General features: G+C 40.6%; 2 protein-coding genes and 1 long non-coding RNA gene across 4 annotated transcripts in view; 1 reads left to right on the plus strand and 2 right to left on the minus strand.

Annotated features, from left to right (window-relative positions):
* Nucleotides 1-10,090, plus strand: part of LOC145434977 (uncharacterized) — a 50,985-nt gene extending 40,895 nt beyond the window's left edge. For both annotated transcript variants that reach the window (XM_080312208.1, XM_080312207.1), the window contains 9 exons: nt 429-619; nt 1,503-1,662; nt 3,858-4,059; nt 4,148-4,308; nt 4,570-4,675; nt 5,519-5,649; nt 6,879-7,056; nt 7,550-7,625; nt 9,850-10,090. In XM_080312208.1, the coding sequence (XP_080168334.1) occupies nt 429-619; nt 1,503-1,662; nt 3,858-4,059; nt 4,148-4,308; nt 4,570-4,675; nt 5,519-5,649; nt 6,879-7,056; nt 7,550-7,594 (1,174 nt within the window). In that variant the 3' untranslated portion in view covers nt 7,595-7,625; nt 9,850-10,090. The remainder of the gene's footprint in view (nt 1-428; nt 620-1,502; nt 1,663-3,857; nt 4,060-4,147; nt 4,309-4,569; nt 4,676-5,518; nt 5,650-6,878; nt 7,057-7,549; nt 7,626-9,849) is intronic.
* Nucleotides 1-18,432, minus strand: part of LOC145435009 (uncharacterized) — a 210,186-nt gene that overhangs the window by 24,702 nt on the left and 167,052 nt on the right. The window lies entirely within an intron of this gene.
* On the minus strand, nt 14,112-17,333 carry LOC145435301 (fibrinogen-like protein A). The gene is made up of 6 exons (XM_080312603.1): nt 17,116-17,333; nt 17,000-17,058; nt 16,872-16,937; nt 15,043-15,139; nt 14,650-14,746; nt 14,112-14,562 (listed from the first exon to the last, which is right to left on the minus strand). Exons 1-6 carry the CDS (start codon nt 17,174-17,176, stop codon nt 14,256-14,258), a joined length of 687 nt encoding a protein of 228 aa, XP_080168729.1. The 5' UTR covers nt 17,177-17,333; the 3' UTR covers nt 14,112-14,255.

Below are 18,432 nucleotides of genomic sequence, written 5' to 3' on the forward strand. Positions count from 1 at the left end.
ACAAATTTATCTTCAATTCCAAGTAGAAGCAGATATTTCCGAAGCTAATTCAAGTGTTAGTAGAAAATGAAAGTTCTCAAGACAACTGAAGTGGGGTATTGTAATTTTAGACTGGTCATAAGACAGGTGCCTAAAAACTGTGTATGTGGAAGTAGCATAAACAAGAACACTTGAGTAAGTATTGCAAGTACCTAGAAACTACTTGAGTAACACAAAAATGTTGATGTGCTTCGATACTGACCTCCTCTGAAAAAAAAGGTGAGCCAAATGACACTTTTAGAATAAGCTAATAGTAAATATGTAGTGTGCAATCAAAATTATTGGTGGACTTCATTCGGTACGCGAGATAAACACTCACATTAGAATCTTATTTTCACAATATCTGCCCATCGATTACGCAATTATGATGACCGGTGGCCATAATTTAGAAAGGAGCATCCGAAGAAAATATGCAAGAGGCCATCTGCGGCTCAGGGCCGACTTCTAAACGGCAAACCATGGCATGCGGCGGGACAGGATGTTGCAGTGTCGAAGACATTAGGGTTGGTATGCAAAACCAAGAATCAAGATGACGAGAGGTGTCGCGATTACAAAGTCAGGTTCTGTTGTCCGCTTAGAGGTAAGCAGTTGTTGTTGTTGTTTGACGACTACAATGGCCATTTACACTATGCCGTTTTTCTTAATTTTGATTCCGTAGTTGCCGAATTGTAGCATGGCCCACTTCTAGGCTTTTTTGACAACGCTTACGCGGATGATATGGCGATGAGGAGCCTAGATAAACCTCTAACACTTAGGTAGGTAAGTGGAGTCGACCTCGACCTCGGCCGGACTTGTACCCGCAATCCATTGGAGCCGGAGCTGTGCTTTATATACCACTACTCTATCTGACTATACTGGTGTAAGCAATCCCTATAGAAAATTCTACATCTAACTGCATTACCAAAGGTGGTCAAAGCAGTAAGCATTGCTACTTGAGTAGAAGTAATGCCGTTAACTTCCACTCAATTCAGATTTGAAGTAGCGCATTCGCATATATACAATACGTACTACAAACAGAGGTAAAAACCGGACGGCCAGAATAGTATACAAGTCTATATATGAAGTAAATTTGTTCGAGGTGTCACATACTTTGTATTGTAAATCCGAGGATGGTTGATGTCGAAATTCCAAGATGCACCTCAGCGGCAACGGAAAATGGCTGATGACATTACAAATAGGTCGCATTTTGAAAATATATTCAGTTACCATGATACATGGGCTAATTCGCCCGATTGGTATGAGATTCACAAATAAACGGGGTACCTTACTAAAGCCCAAGTGTAAAACGTAATCGAATTTCCGCAACAACTGTTAAGGAGATGTTGAAATAATCCGAAATCGTCACCCAAAACCAGTAGAAGTAGCCTACTTTAATACAAACCATTTCTGCATTACAGAACTAGTAAGTTCATGATGATTAACATATCACTGCGATTTTACATAACCAAATCTGATTTCTCTAGGTTCTCCATGCGAGGATGGCACTTTTTGCGGACCCAATGCGGAATGCCTTGACGGCAAGTGTACGTGCGTGGACCGCAAATTCGGTGAAAACGTACACGAAAATCTCGAAAGTATACTTGCTCCGGAAATAACATGCGGGGCGGATTTCATTCAATTGACGTAATACTGTAGCTTATATAGTTTCATAACTAAACATCAATACCTTCCATATGCTCTTTCATACGTGTTGATATAATAGCGGATATAACATAATGACTCCACCGATCACTATTAAAGCGTGTGGTGCAAATCAAGTCAGTGGCATTTTTCCAGTAGCAATTTCACACACCCAGTCCACTTGGTGTAAACGAGCCAAACACACCCGAATGGCTTATATATAGGGTCGTATACATTGGGCCAAAACTATTTCAAGCGGAAGTAGAATATGAACAGTCTGAAGACTGCTCAAGTAATTAGTTTGAAATAAGTGCATTAGGTCGATGGGTCGGTTACTTTTCGTAGTTAAAGGAAGAGGCTATTTTGCTAATGCAATATGTATCTTCACGTCTAATGTCAAATGACCAAGGTCACTACGAATAGGCACAGAGTTCGAACCTATTTCCAGTTACGCTGATACAAGGGAAAGTTTCACGCAGGACTTATGACAATTTCTCTTCTAAAAATGATGCAAACAAATCACAATAGAAAATTCATACTGTTTTAATTCCAAACACGTGATTGCAGGCGACTAAATTTGTATGTAATTAGTTTTGCCAAAAACCATCGCGTGGTATAGTGGAATTAGTGTTACAGCATTACTCCTGGATTAGGTAGTGCTCGCACTAGGGTTGGATTATCCGGATAACGGTTAACCGGTTAACCGCAGGTATTTATACTATCTGATATCCGGATATAATTCTGCCGGTTAACCGGATAAAAAAGAATCGTTGCTAATGCGTTTTACACTTTTTAGTAAGCTTCAATAAGTCGTATTCAGTGTTGTGCGCGGCCGATTAGCGAGAAGCGTGTTGCCAATTAGCGTCTCGGACCTAGCATGCGTTGGCTCATATCTCCCGATGGCTTGGTGATGATATGCTGTTAAAGGGGCACTGCGCTCTAAAAATGATGTGGTCTCAAATTGAAGGTAAAAACGAACACAAATTTTTGGCCGCGGCCATTTCCTTCAGAGCGCCACCGTAATGGAGCTGCAATTAATTGAAATTTCTACAAGACCAGCTGCCGCCGCTGCTTAACCCGTTACATGGCACGATACCTTCACCGTCGCACTTGCTCGACGCGATTAGGCAGTCACGCAGAGAACGAATTTTAGATAGTTGTCAGCCGATGTTATGAAGGAATTGTGTCTAAGTTTCGTTATCTGCGTGACTGCCTTATCGCGTCGAACAAGTGCGAAGATGAAGACATCTTGCCATGTAACGGGTTAACCAGCCGCGGCAGCTGGTCTTGTAGAAATTTCAATAAATTGCAGCTCCATTAAGGTGGCGTTCTGAAGGAAATGGCTGCGGCCAAAAATTTTTGTTCGATTTTACCTTCAATTTGAGACCACATCATTTTTAGAGCGCAGTGCCCCTTTAAGTGTATTCTGAGAGTGACACCGCGAAACTGAATGACATCTAATATTCGCAAACATGTGCGTGAGTGCAAGCGTAATTGATTTCCGCTATTAATTAATTCGAAAAAAAGTCGAAACCCCATCATTTTATTTCAAACCCCCCTAAATTTTAGGCTGGTTGTGTGCCTGATCACGTGAATTAGAGCGAGGTATCATTTCGGCATCAATTCCAGTATCAGCTAGTCGTCCTTCTAGTACTCCAAATCTAAACATAAGAATGGTCAAAAGGAATGTAAAGTCGTCGAAGTTTCCAGGAAACCACCTGCCAACCTTAAGACTATATACGAAGCGCTGCTTACTATTCAGCCCACTTCTGTGGAAGCTGAAAGAGCATTCAATACACGTGGACTCTTTGTTACAAAATTCCTGTCTCGGCTACAGGATGCCACAATTGATGCATTGTGCTTTATAAGAAGGGCGTTGCAGAAGCAGTGAACATTAAATTGGCGTGGTTTTTCTCGTATTCGCTCGTACTGCGCCTGCGCGTGTAGGTATAGGTACCTCATGAAATCGATTGTCTCACTTAGCAGTTATTATCCGGTTAACCGGTTAGATAAATTCCAAATATCCGGATATATCCGTTATCCGGATAGTGAATATTATTGATATCCGAACTAACCCTAGCTCGTTCGCAAAATCTACTTGAATACTCCTGCAAAAGTAGAAGTAGTCCGTTACTGATCATCGCCGACTAGACGTTCTGGAACGGTGACTGTATTTATTGGAATTTTGTCACGTTCAGAATCGACAGATGTGGGGCCAATGCTATTGGTTTCGATTTGGAGAAGCTGCGATTACTCGGAAAGGGGCCGAATCCCCCTAAACGCCGCCCAATAATGGATCGTGCACGTCATTGCACCGGAAAATTAATCAATACCGAAGAGGGTTCTAAATACAGCTTCGTTCTGCGAGGCGACATGAAGCGATGCAATCCTATCGTCAATGTGAGTGTGCCCTGTTTGCTAGCATGTGCTGCATTGGTTGTTGGAGATCATTTCGTTTCATCTCAACTTTCCACACCTTATTTTGCAGGACAACGGAACTCATATAACGTACGAGCACACGATGCGGGGCTCGCAATATCAAAGAATTGGTCACATAGTGCGCGATCGTCCAATTGAAGTCGATTTCGTTTGCGTGTACGAAAGTGGTTCGGTCGGAAGCTTGCCGTCACCTGCACACCCACACATAAGGTAAAAGGATAGCTTCACATAATGCAACGCCAACCTCGGTCAGCAACGAAGTAGCCTGCTTCTCTCTTCTTTTTTAAACCAACAATTCCCTAGCTATCTGTTCTTGAAAAGTTGTTATTGGTCGGAAATATATTGCCACCAGGCCTTTCATGGTTTAGTAATACAATTCGCAACTCTGGCATCAGTATGAAATCGTTTATACGAAAATCATGCAATGCAGTACTGTTTCAGTGAAATGTTATTCTAATACTCTATATTCAGTATTGTCTCTGTCGGAATTAATTCTTCCGGAGAATACGACATCAGCATGCACCTGTGGAGCGACAGTGACTTCAGCGTGCCGATGACACCATATACATCCTTGCGGGTATGTGTCAAGTGCTAAGAAAAGATGTTATTCTTACTCACGATCAGTTATTTTATTTCATAATCAGCTCTCTGAAGACAACACTGTATTCACAAAGTTTGATTTCCAGATTCCTTCTGATATCACGTAATATTGATTAGGATGTGACTCTCATGTTAAATTGTCGAAAGTTTAGTAATTCAATGTAGATTCAATCCATCGAGCCATGTAGGCTGATAAGCTTTGAGCATGCACACATTTGGACTTGAAACAAATCATTCAAAGATTCTGATCGGATTTCGATTCACAGACTTATGCGAAACTGAATCCAGTGTGGATTTTGATATGATATTTTTGATAATATTGGATATGGGCTTGGATTTAAAGGATTACAGAAGTTGGATATTTTGAATTTAATAAATCCGCACATCTCTATTCGCCTCATATATTCGTGCTGATCCCTCGGAGTAAACACAACTTCAAAGCTTTCCGCGTAACTATAATCAGATAGGCTGTGATTATCTATTATCAAGATAATAAAAATCGAGATTAAGCAAATAGCGAACTCATATCACAGTTAAGCCAGTGTCAAGTCATGGGTTTTACAGCTTGACCCATGTATCCCTCTCTAAAGCAAGCAGATATCAGCAAAGCTTTTAGGACGATGCGAAATGAGTGTAAGATGCGAATCGAGTTGTATGCTCTATTAAATAACAGATTTTGGAATTTGAAATAAACTAGTTATCTCACACGCAAAAGGTGCACATTCCGATTCCGCTTGGTATGAACTCATCTTTCCAGGCTATCTCGATGACGATCGCGCAGCTCTTGGAAAATAATTGATATTGTATTTTGAAACTTAAGGTACCGGATCCCGTATATGTGTCACTGGAAGCAACAGGTATTGATGATCTTGTGTTGTCCATTGAAGCCTTCACAGCATATTCGTCTAGTAACCGATCTACTGCTTTGTCAGCAACGCTGATTAGGGACGGGTAAGACCTACCTTGTATACGTCACACAATGCATTCATTCCCTATATGCTGAATTCTAATTCTAGTTTTCATGTTGCTTCGGGCACGTTAATATATATTTAAACTGAGCTTTGACGCTTCATCGCACCTGCATGAAAGCTTTAGAACACATGACTTTGTTATCAGTGGGCACACTGAAGAATAACACCACTAGATACTATTACTATAATGATTCCACGTAGATGTAAGGCGACAACTTCTAGGCACTAAAGCAGTGGTTCTCAACCTTTTTATCTTCGTGGGCCCATTTTAAACCGTCATGTACCCATACGGTTGTGTCTTGAATATCGATTTGATAGTGTTGTTGTTCTGTATTTAACAAAAAACATTGCTGCTTATCGTCTGACGGATGCCGATAATAATCCATTTCGACACAAATAGGTGGTGGCGAATGTAATATTGACGCATAAAGCTCCCGGCGACACCATTATTACAGAACATATCACTTCCAGTCATTTTTATCTACGAGCTCCTCTTGAAGTGATTCTGGAATACTATTGCGATGTATATCACGGGGGAAATGGATTACACGGCGGGGTTTCAATCCCGGTTGAGAACTACTGCACTTAAGCATTGTCGAGTCGTCTACTAATGTTCCTCTGTATGGCCAAAGGTTGTTAATAAATAACTTCAGAAGACTTATTTCACTTGCCTCACACTACTGATCATTTTATTACTGCGTCTTAGGTTCTCGTCATAACACTAAAACAAGAAAATCATTTGGAGATTTTTGCATAGTATAGGCCTATGTGTGTAGCTTTACCGAAATCAAATTAACACAGTATCTGTAATACTGATAGCATGCTTCTCCTCAAATTTGTTTCAGGGTTTTATCATGGCCAATGTATGCAATAAATTGGTAGTTGATACAGGTATTTGACTATGCTTGCTCTTGTATGTAAGATTGTCTCTTTCGGCATTTGTTTGAATATAAGTAAAGTTAATTAAACTCAACTTTTCAAAGGTAATGAAATACCGAGTAGTAAGTGGCTTGGGAACATGCGTCCCGTATATGTTTTGCAGGGTGCACAAGTGCAATGGGTAAGCTGGATTAGGAAATTATAGTTCGTGGCGAAATGTTGCACGCTACAGTTCAGTATACTAAGGTGCACAGTGAACACTTCACTCACTGTGGCTGTAACATGATTGAGAGACAATATCGTAGATGACTCATTCTTATATATTCCTAGTTGTCCAGACAGAGCCACTGGGTTGGAGATACTTGAGATCGGCCAATCTAACGAAGTGAAATTCTGGTTTCCATCCTTTCTCCTCACTGATGGTGCCCCGGAAGACGAAATGGAAGGGACCATTTATCTCGAAAGCTTCGTTACTGTCTGCGAAGCGAATTCGGAGGAGTGCATTCCGGTAATAACCGTGATTTATACATGTATTGTAGGCTGTGGTCTGTAGTAGTTTGATTGGTTCTGAACAAATTTTATGTAATCTCACACCAATTGCACGCTATGCTATATAGCATCGATCGACTGGAGTAGTCATGTAATTACCAAAGGCTTAAGATGTCCCTGAAATCAGTCGTAAAGTTTTTCTTTCAAAATTAGAAGAATCCAAGAGGCATTATAATGTCTCCAGTGAACACTAGACAATGGATACTAGAACGGAACGAAAATATTCACTAGTGCAATATGTTCAAGTTCACTATAGTCAAATCATTCGATATGACAACCATGATTTGTAAATTACCAATAAACGGCCTGTGAAATTTGAATCTTAATTTTCGACCTTGGTCACTTGAGTAGATGTGCAAAACCAGCACCATCGTAATAGAATTCACCTGCTATCGAAGTATTCAGCGAAGACGTGTTGCGTGCTGACGTGAATGATATCATATTTAATCCAGGACTGCGATGTAAGGCCGTTGGTTGTGAATCCAGCATTACCGTGACAGGAATCCGCAAAGCCGGGGGATTTGGAAGGTAATTTCTTATTTTAACACAGTTCGTAACGATGAATTTGCCTTGACCATCTAGTGTCGTATTTCAGACGACATTATCAATTACGATTTCTGGATGCTTTTGCGATGAATTCAGTCGTATGATCACATGATTTTGCTTATGCTAGCAGTGCATATCAGATTGTTTAGTCAGTGCGATAGCATGGGTCCGTGTACTTGGCCGCGAAAAGCCGGATTTTCATGAGATTAAAATATGCGTCCGTAAATTTTAACCCTGAGAATGGTACAGCGTTAACACAGAATCAATGGACCTATATTTTGAGTTTTGACACGCATTGCCTTGACCAACAGGCGAAATTCCTCACAACTATCTAGCAGTCAAACAATATCATTGTAGCCAAATAGCCGAATATTCAACCACTTTCGGCGTACAACGCCATACAATTTACACAAGCATAGCGGGGGACATAGCGTAATGGTGATGATAAGCGGCTGCCAATGTGGTGGACTTGGTTGGATTCCCGTCGGGGGTTTATCTGGGCTCCTCTTCCCTCGCCGTCGCCTTTCTTACCGCGATAAAAAAAAAGCCCAGAGAAAGACCCGACGGAAGAAATCACTCAAAAGGAATGGAAAGAACTATAGTAGAAAGAGTCGCGGCTTAAAAAAAAGATCAACATCGAAAAGAACTGTGACATCGGGCACTCTTGGCTGAGGTGGATGTTAGATTAAAAAGGATCGCAACTGCGTGTTGTTGACATCCTCCTATCCGATCATTACATCGCATTATGTCTTATCGCATTGCACATTGCGTGTAACTTGCGCAAATGAAAAATATAACTCAACGATTATTACGCGATAATTAAGCATATTAGACACCGTTAACCCCATTCGGCGCTGTAGCATGATTCTCCCTGCGCTACTCCTTATATTGACAATCGAACATATTGGTATTTTATATGATGAATATTATATCCTTTACCTATCTCACGTTATATTGGCGGCAACGACGCTGTATAGTAGAATTATTGAATCAGACGAGGAAAATGATCATCTCGCGTGCTCAACAAAATGTTGATTACAAGTGCTTTGTGGCTTCTATCCAGGGATATCTAGATGTCCATGCTTCTATCCAGCTGTAACTGTCTAGTGCAGAGTTTCAAGCAAATTTTCTAGCCTAAAATACGCATTATAATAGTGCTCTTCCATGATTAATATGTTCATGTCCAGCCACGAAATCTGATTGACAGGGAGCCGACCATATATCTTGACGCTCCGCAAACTTGATGAAAATATACCGAAGTCGCCTATGCTGCTGCGCTGAATCGCGCAGTGCGCGAGAAGAAATAATTTGACTACAATTGTTGTTGTAGTTAAAAGAGCATCAGCACGATTTGAGAAAAATATGATACATAGATGTCATGCGTAAATGGATTCTTTTATGATAAAGGCTGCACGTATGCATATCATTTTCCGGCTACTTCAATCGACATGTTTGACATACAGCTATACAGAGGTAGACTATGTTTTAATCTAATAAATATTAAACTGATAGCGTGCATTTTAAACAATGTACTCCATATTTTGGTTTTAGACCTACTCCTGACGAATACTACTGTGGCAGGTTACTGAATCAGTAGTACTGATCATTTCATTGCCCAAGCGCAAATAACTACCGTTCGAGTTGCGTTAGAACAAATAATAATTAGCCTAGCGACTGTAAACGTGACTGCTTCAATGACGACTTAGGTAACTTACTGCAGCGAAATGAAAGAACATAGCCACTACATACTACATGACAGTGGTTGATGCCGCATAACGATGTTACATCTAAAATGCCATAAATACACAGGGCCCCGTAGCCTACGTTGAGTGCATAATATGCTGCATGCTGCAGTGTCCAATGGCGAGATGATTCTCTCGTAAACGGGTAAAACAGCCCATAAAAACTGCGAGGTGAATGTGAACATATGTAAAGATATTAAATAAACAAGTACAAGTTCAAGACTTGATGAAATAATAACGTTATGTCGGCGTTTGAAATCCCATTAAAACGTATTGTCGCGCTGTGTTGCAAAACCCTGCCGCGGGCAGCGTGCTTGAGACCCCTGCATAAATCCAAACATTAGATTTCAAAGGACTGTCTGATGGTGCAGCTATTGCCCTGAGTAACGTTGCAATATTGACGACATCGTGACATTGAAATCGAAGTGCGCGATTCTGCTAATAATGATCTTATCTATTCTCAGGGGCACCGGATACGAGTGTTACTATTCTTTTGATATGGAGTTTTGTACGTTGAATATACCTACAAATGAACATTTATAATGATTTTTCTTCGCACCATATTCGGAATCTGTTTGACACCATGCACTTTGCAGGTTATTTGTATGTGTGTGCCTATCATTTAATATTATATCGATATGCTTGTGAGTCGATTGTGAGACTGTTAATATAACTAAATATATAATATAGATTCTATGTGCACGTCATTACGGATTCATAACAGAAGCAGAGAGCAGATTGTATATGAAGTAGATTGCGTTAGGGGTTAACGTTTTCTGTTTCGTGCAATATTTGTTGAGTGGTTGATCGAGAATGCACTCCACGCGCAGTAATCATTAGGCATGCGACCTGTCAACTCAGGAACGATAGGGAAAAGATAATCGACAGCGAATACGGTGAGTCTGGCAGTGGATAAGAAAACCTCACAAAATTATAATCAGCGAAACACTATGAAAGGAACAACATCGTTTCAGCGACATCACGTCAGCAACTCAATGTTCCGAGGGTCTCTGCGGCATTTTTGAATGTTTTTCAGCCAATACACTGGGACTGAACGAAGGTTTGGATATGACATCAAACCATGCATGTAAAGGCCTCATGTCATAAGGAATTTGTTTCGTCTTCGATTGCATCAGGAATATTGTTTAGATTTGGAAATATAAAATTCGCTTATGTCTGCCACGTAGTTTAGGCGAGGTATTGTATGTTATCTTATAAGACGATATATTCAATATTTTTATGAAATCCAAAGCGTCATCGGTAGATGCCCGAATGTCCTTTTTTCGGAACTTGTCCCCTTTTCGTAGAAAAAGTGTACAAATACTTGCCAAAATTGAACTCGGTCGTACTGAACGGCAGAGTAGGCTGTTAGAAAAAACGTAAAATAAGGCCCGACGGGTATTTCGGGAAAGAGAACCGAAAAATCACCTTTTTTTAGTCAACTCATGTATTATAGGAAGAAACGGTGAAATGCCCTTTTTTAGTCTGCACAATATTATTACTCGAAAAAGTTTTAAAATCCCTTATTTTATGCCCCGGTAATGTAGCTTTTCAGACTTTTAAAAACGTCCTCTTTTTCCGATGTTAAAATATGGTAACCCTAAGTTAAGAGACGAAAAATGAACCATTACCGTCCTTGCCTATGTTGAGTTTTTGGCAGCCAATGCCTTGGCCGATATCCTTCTCATTCAAAATCAAGATGGTGCGTCATTCGTAACAATGTTCAAGTCACAGGGGGTTATGTTATACTGTGTATCATTGCATGGTTCGAAATATGTGGTGCGCGTAGCGCTATCGTGGTAGCATACTCACGTCAGCTTTTCAGGTAGTAGGTGGGGTCTATCCTACTGCATTCGTCGAATTTATATTTATTACCGTAGTGTTGTTGGTATACTGAAGTCCTGAATGGCAGTTATTTTTCCCTAGCTCGCGTATTAGCAAAACGATGGCATCATATCACTATTGAATATTTGTAAGCGACAAGATTGATGCACATGCTATACAGTATACATCCCCCAATTTGATTCTCTAAAACTCTCCCTATTTTGAATGCGCCAAAACATTTGCCCACTTGAAAACTCAACACCATCTTCAACTGGTGGTCGATGACAGTATAGCGTAGATGCCACAGGCTGTGTTGGAGAGTATGAAAGGGAGTTATTTTCGGCACGATGTTTCAGCACGACTAATGTAATTGTCGAATCATCGGGAGGGGCCGCTCACACTTTCATCTGTGTGCCTCGGAGTCAGTGATTTCCAACCGCGGCCCCCAGCTAGCCTTTTTGCGGCCCTCAGAAAAATATTGAGATATCGATTTATGAACAAAATATATAGATATTTATAAAATACTCTTGCTTGGCTTGGAGTCCGGACTTTTCAATTAGGATTGCAGGAAAGTTGTGAGTAGACTGCTAAGATTACGTCACTGTTGTTTCAATGCAATGTGCCCTAACTTTCCACTTGAACGAGCAGTACCTATAGATATAGTATTGACAGGACCGTAACTGCCGCACCCCAAGCCCCCTAATTGGGGGAGCGAGCTCGAAAGAGGGCCAAAATTATTTAGTTAATTAGCATAAATTATAGAGTATTTTACGAAATGTTTTGCAACTTTTTGAAAAATTTTTCGCGCTAGGCGCGATTTCAAGTTTCCACGTGCCTTAATTATTGGGTACTCTTCCACCAAGATAAAATACGCAAGATTAATAGAAGTGGGCATATCGGCGTTGGTCATTACCGCGCCACGACGCAGGAAGGCCATGTAACATGCCATGGAACATCCGACTCCAGGAAGTGTGCCAGAACGATCGGCAGCGAGAAAACCTTGGCCGAAAAGGACTGCCCTTACGCTGACCGAAAACTTCGTTATGTAGCCTATATACAAAATACGTATAGGTATAATTTGCCATAGGCGCCTAAATGACTGGCGCCGGATGTTCCTGTCTTGGCAATCTGAACCTCACGAAACAAATAGGCTACCATCCCGCAGGGAAGAATTATATGCCAGTGAAGAACTACCAATTTGAAATCGTGTGCATCTTTTAGTTTAGTACGTTTGGGCGATTCTACATTTTTTGATATAGCAGACTGGAGGTCACGAAATAACATCATGTAACGAAGTCGTACCGACGGGTCCGCCCGTCCGAATATGCTTTATTATTATTTACGAGGCCCTACAGTTTCCAAAACACCTCACTCAGCTCTACAGGTAGATCTGATTACGTGAGCAGAGAGGACAAGTAATTGATAGCAATATATATGTAATTCCCGATCTTATTGATCTATTATATTTTGAATTATAGAAAATTTGCGCGCTCCACGCTGGCTCAGTAAACGGTGATTCTGATTTCGTGTCAGAAGCGAACAATGGCGCGGGGGGGGTCGGTTTATCACCCTATGGGAGCTCAAGACCTAAGTGTTTTGGGGGCCTGACGAAGTGCTGTTTCGTTCCTGCCAACGAGTATACGCCCGAAGATGTTTAATTATTATTGAGTGGTCCTACCTTTTCAAACACAACTCACTCGGCTCAACCGGTCAATCTGAGTACGTGAGCAGAGACAGGATAAAAATTGATACCAATATGTATGCAATTCCCGATTATATTGACCGATTCAATCATGAATTATAAAACATTTTCGCGCTTCGCGCGAATAGTCGATGAAAGCTGCCTAAAACGGACACCCGATTTAGATGATAAATAGCGGTGAACAGCCATCTACCCTGGTTGCCAGAAAAGTCACTCGATGAAACAGCAGTGGATTGAAGGTATATTTTAGGGATGCGCGTTACTTTACTCATTGGGTATCATCAAGGGATACTGGGAATCCATTTATTTCACATTTCCATGATTGTTCATTCGATGTCAGAAGTACCGATATGTAAAAATGAGAATTGAGATGGCAAGTGAACTTTCAAAACATTAGGTACATTATTACGTATAAAACAGGGTTTTACCATATTTTAAAATCGGTAAAAGAGGACACGCTTTTCAAAATTTTCGAACCCAGAATTTCGGAGAGAAATCTTGAGAAAATGGTAACTTTTTCTCATTTCGTGGTCGGTTGACTAAAAAAAGGTCAACTTTCTCGCTCAGCGCTCGAAATACAGTTCTTTCCTTCATGTGTAGGCTACAGGTAGTTGACTATAGAAAAATAGGTCATTTTACCGGCGGCTGAGCAGTGTTGGGTTTTCTGTCGAGATGCGTGAATGTGGTTTATTATCGGACAATCATGTGCATTTTATATAAACCAGATATAGCATTTCGTGTATAGTGCACCTATTTGACAGACAGAGCAAAGACCGGTAGTCATTCAATATGTTAGTGCTCTTGCTGCGGAAAGTTGGTTATTGTCTGCGACATGCTGCTGCTATTTCCGAAGCGCAATCCGGAGTCTCTATCGAAAGATTCCGTCATCTCTGTTGACTAAGCGTTGCAAAACTATTATGGATGGTCAGTAATGATTCTGCCGGCCCATCATTACCACATATGTTAAACATTTTTAGCTGTGTGGTTGATGATTCACAGCCCTACATTATTAAAGTTTAAGCGTCATCCTTCGTCACCTTGATTGACATGGTCGTCAATCATCCCATTTTCTTTTGTTCGTGTTGCTGTTGTTTATGACTGAAAAAAATCTGAAAAATATCATGACTTGAATTATTTATTCGATTAAAATCTAGTTTAATCGGGGGCAAAATGATTTTAACCGTTACCCACCGTCACCCAGCAAAATGTAATGTCTTTGAAAAGTCACTTTGATTCGAGTCACCTCTCAAAAACGACCAACACTACTTCACAGCCAATGTCTCTTTCAAATCCGTTAGTGGGCACTGAAGAGTCACAAGTTTCCGGAACCCTCACCAGTCACAGTCACTGTTGACGTCTTTTCCGAATCTTCATCTCCGAGAAGCGAAGGAGGTTGGAGGAACCAAACCACCAAATTCCCTTCGTGCCTGTTTTGTTGAAGTTTCCGTTCAGATTGCTGTGGGCGCAGCCGCTATACCACCAGGCTCCTTCGTAGATATAAGCGCAATTCAATGACGGATGGGCATCGTGATCCGCGTCCTTCGTCGAGAATTGTTGACTGTTGTGATTTGAGAGAGAATCGGTTGCATTTCCGGAGTATCCGGACACGTACAGTCTGTAGTTGCCGGATCCGGGGCCGATGCGGAAGTTGCTGAATAATGAAGAAAAAAGTTTGTCCGAAACAGCAGACTCCTTTATGACGTGTCAAATTGTGACATAGACAAGGATTGATGTTCACCTGTATTTAGCAACCCAGGAAATTCCAGTTTTCTTGATCATTTTTATTTTCAGCTCCATGTTTCCTCCCTTTGTAAGTTGATGCATTCTTTCCAGACCTGAAATAAACGGGGTTGTCACAAATTCAGTGGTTCTCAAGCGCCGGTCCGTGGCAAGGTTCATGCCGGTCCGCCAGTTATATGAAAGCTTTCCAAACCAATTAAAAAATGCAACAAGTTCGATGCTTTTCCCATGAAATAGAGAAATAAATCATCAAATTTTATATTGATGCATTTGGAACGTATTTACTGTACGGTCCATGCAAATGTGTTCTATGGACAAATTGTCAGTGATAAGCTGGAAATCGACAAAACCTTAAAACTTGGAGGAATCGAATTCAATTCAAATCCTATACCGAGCCAGAAATCTCCTTCACGATCACCGAATCCTTTCACGTAATCATCCCCGTTCCGATAGAAATCAACGTTTCCGTATTTTCTTCTCTGGAAAACCTACAACGGAATAATGCGAACCATTCGTTTCCGAACTCAAGTTTTGTTATCAGTCAATGTCCGTAAAATTTGTGATTGCTTCAAAATTGGGTTCTGATTAAACTCATTTTGTCCTTGATTAAAATCGATTTTAATCATTTAAATAATTCATATCATGATTATTTTGATTTTTTGGTTTTTTACTCACAACAACAACAAACCAACAAAACAAAATGGGATGAGTTGCGACCATGTCAATCAAGGTGATCAAGGATACCGCTTAAACTTTAGTAATGCGGGGCTGTGAATCATTATCCAGATAGTTGAAAACGTTCAACCTATGTGATAATGATTGCTGAAAAGGTTTACCCTATGTGATAACGATGGGTCGCCAGAATCATTACTGATCTGTTCTAGTAGCGAGTAGGGATGGTGTGAACCTCTGAAAGGTTCAGGTTCGTGTGAACGCGAACCTTTTTAAAAGGTTCTGTGTGAACGCGAACGTGAACCTCATGACGTCATGTGACGTCATATTGCTAATTCCAACCCTATCTTTCAATGAAGTGATAGCCTATATATTAATGTACGCGATACCTAGTGACGGCTCGGGTCACATAATGTCACAATGCTGAAGTACATATTGGCGTTTTAAATGTCGCTAAATGTATCAAATGAGGCAATCAAAGAATATAATATGCTCCCATAAAATCAATATCCTCCATCACTTTGCCAACAATTTCGACGAAGACTTACAAGGCAATATAAGCTTACGCCTTAACGGTCGAGGCCAGACCGGACCCCGTACGCCTGCTACATTTTAACATCAGAAAACGATATCAATCTCATTGATTGGTTGAATAAGCATCATCCGCTGACTACGTATTTCACTCGTGATGTTGTGTGATTGCGGGTCAAGCTCGCAGCAGAGAGTTACTAAATATTCACAAACGGAAAGCTGTATATTTCGAGCAAACTTTTGTAACAAAGCAAGTAAAACTTTTGAGATTGTGAAGGTGCACGCTCGTTTAGTGTTGATTTTTAATGCTGCCAGCGCCATGCATATAGAGTGGCCAGCAGTTGAAATGCAATAGATTCGAACCAAAGATGTTATAATGAAGTGAAAATTGTAACATATGAAAAAGGTTTACAGTGCAGAACCCACCAAGGTTCTGTTGTGAACGCGAACCTCTAAATTGCCGAGGTTCACACACAGAACGCGAACGTGAACCTCACGTTCACACCATCCCTAGTAGCGAGGAAACATGTTGAGTCAAATCGGGACCATCCATGATAGTTGCATCTTCATCTTGATGGATGGAGTGGTTTCTGCCATCAAACTGGATCAGAGATGAGGGAATCTTTCGAATTCGATAGAGACTCCGGATTGCGCTTTGTTTGCGGTGTCACACCAGTGCCTCGGAAATAGCAGCAGCATGTCGCAGACTAGTACCCTATCCACAGCAAAACGCTACCATATTATTAGCTATCGCTCTTTGCTCTTTTCCTGTCTGTCTGTCAAATAGCTGCACTATACCGTTGAGAGTGACGAGATGCTATCTCCGGTTTAAATAAAATGCACATGATTGTCCGATAATAAACCACATTCACGCATCTCGTTTGAAAATTAGAAAAAAAAATCAATAAAATCAAAATGGTACAATTAAAATCAAATATCAGCGAACAAAATCCTGATTTAAACCAGAACCCGATTCAAAAGTACATGTTAGGACAACAATAAACAATCCAAACTCACAGTCCATCCCTTGTTTTCTGTTTCCAGTTTAACGCCACTCGAGATTTTCGACACCCTTTCTGAGCCCTTGGTAAGAAGCACGCAAAATAAAACGTTCGCAGCCGAAGTCAAACTACTGGCATACCAACCTCACAATCTCCCGTTGAGATCCATTTACCGTTCACGTATCTTCTCATGCAGAATTTTCCTGAAGAAAAGAGAAATTTCAAACCGATTCGAATTGTTGAACACGAATGCTCCATACTTGACGAACGCGAGCAGATCACGAGTCCGAACATGAAATGAATCCAAATCTTGTTCGACATTTTCGGAAGCAATATTCAATAGCAGCTCCCGGAACTTTGTGTATCCTACTTCAGATCTTAATAACGCAGATTTCAAAGTAAAAGTGACCATTCTACGCCTAGTTTTGCCTAAAACCTGACACGAAGTAGTCTATAATCAAAACTACTTGAGTAATCAGCGCAAGTATAAGTCAATACATACTTGGATTAATTGAAAATTACAAGTAGGCCTACTTCGCCGCCTCAGGCGCAGAATACAATGCGACCAACTTCAATTGAGCGAAACACTAAAAGGCGTTTGATATAGTTTAGTATGATTCATCATTCTTCAGTAACTGCAATTTTGCTAGACAAGTTTCGGGAAAGGGAGTCGTGCGCGTCATTGGACGGTGGCCAGAAAAGTCGTGACAGGAAACTTACTCGATGAAACAACTCAGAACGGTGGATGGAGGTTATTTTTAGTGGTGCGCGTCATTGGGTATCACCAAGGGATACTATAGGCATCGATTTACTTCACATCTCCTTGAATGTTCATTCGATGTCAAAACAGATGCCGATATGTAAAAATGAGAATTGAGAGGCCAAGTTAACTTTCATAACATTAGGTACATTATTACGTATAAAATCATATTCCATCGCCATATGAGGAGCCAAGTATGGTTGAATGTGAATCAATGTAAAACAAACATGTTTAAGAACAACCATGGTTGTGTATTGATCTGATGAAAATTTTACCAAAATGAATGAGATGTAATGAACATATTGTTGGTACCGTTGTTGATATTGTTCTTTCTAATTCTCTACTACTAGCTGCTGACGATTAGGCCTACCCCTGACGAGCCACATCGGACAATGTTCATGTTTGATTCAATATCAATATATTAATTGTAGAGATGATGTTTGTATTCAGGACATATTTTCACGCGTTAAAATCGCGAAAATAGTTCACAACAGTCAGTGTTGCGATCAAATATCGAATTAATTGATGAATTAGTGGAATCTGTGATAGTCAGGACGCGGCACGCTAACCTATTAAAGTCTAATATAATTTCTGGTTCGCTTGAAAACGCTACAGTTTCGTGAGAAACGAGCCAAGCTCGCTGTACATATAGGCCTATTTGCCATACTCGTCCTTGTGTGAATGAACTTGATTTTTGTCGTATTTCATTCCCTGCAATGCGGAAGTAAATTTAATGTCCAAGTCTCTGCAAATTCAGTAATTATATTTCTAATCTGATTGCGAAAAAAAACTGTAAACAACTGTGTGGCTACCATTC

Source organism: Botryllus schlosseri, chromosome 3 (assembly GCF_051294905.1).
Source record: "Botryllus schlosseri isolate E-star chromosome 3, Bs_hap1, whole genome shotgun sequence".
NCBI lineage: Eukaryota > Metazoa > Chordata > Ascidiacea > Stolidobranchia > Styelidae > Botryllus > Botryllus schlosseri.

What these genes read in the sequence shown, in the direction of transcription:
- LOC145435301 (XM_080312603.1), bottom strand. Translation starts at nt 17,176, where the DNA reads ATGTCGAACAAGATTTGGATTCATTTCATGTTCGGACTCGTGATCTGC. An exon ending in TCTCAACGGGAGATTGTGAG is followed by an intron (nt 16,938 to 16,999) that starts GTTGGTATGCCA and finishes CTTCTTACCAAG; the next exon opens with GGCTCAGAAAGGGTGTCGAA. An exon ending in CAGAAAACAAGGGATGGACT is followed by an intron (nt 15,140 to 16,871) that starts GTGAGTTTGGAT and finishes ATTCCGTTGTAG; the next exon opens with GTTTTCCAGAGAAGAAAATA.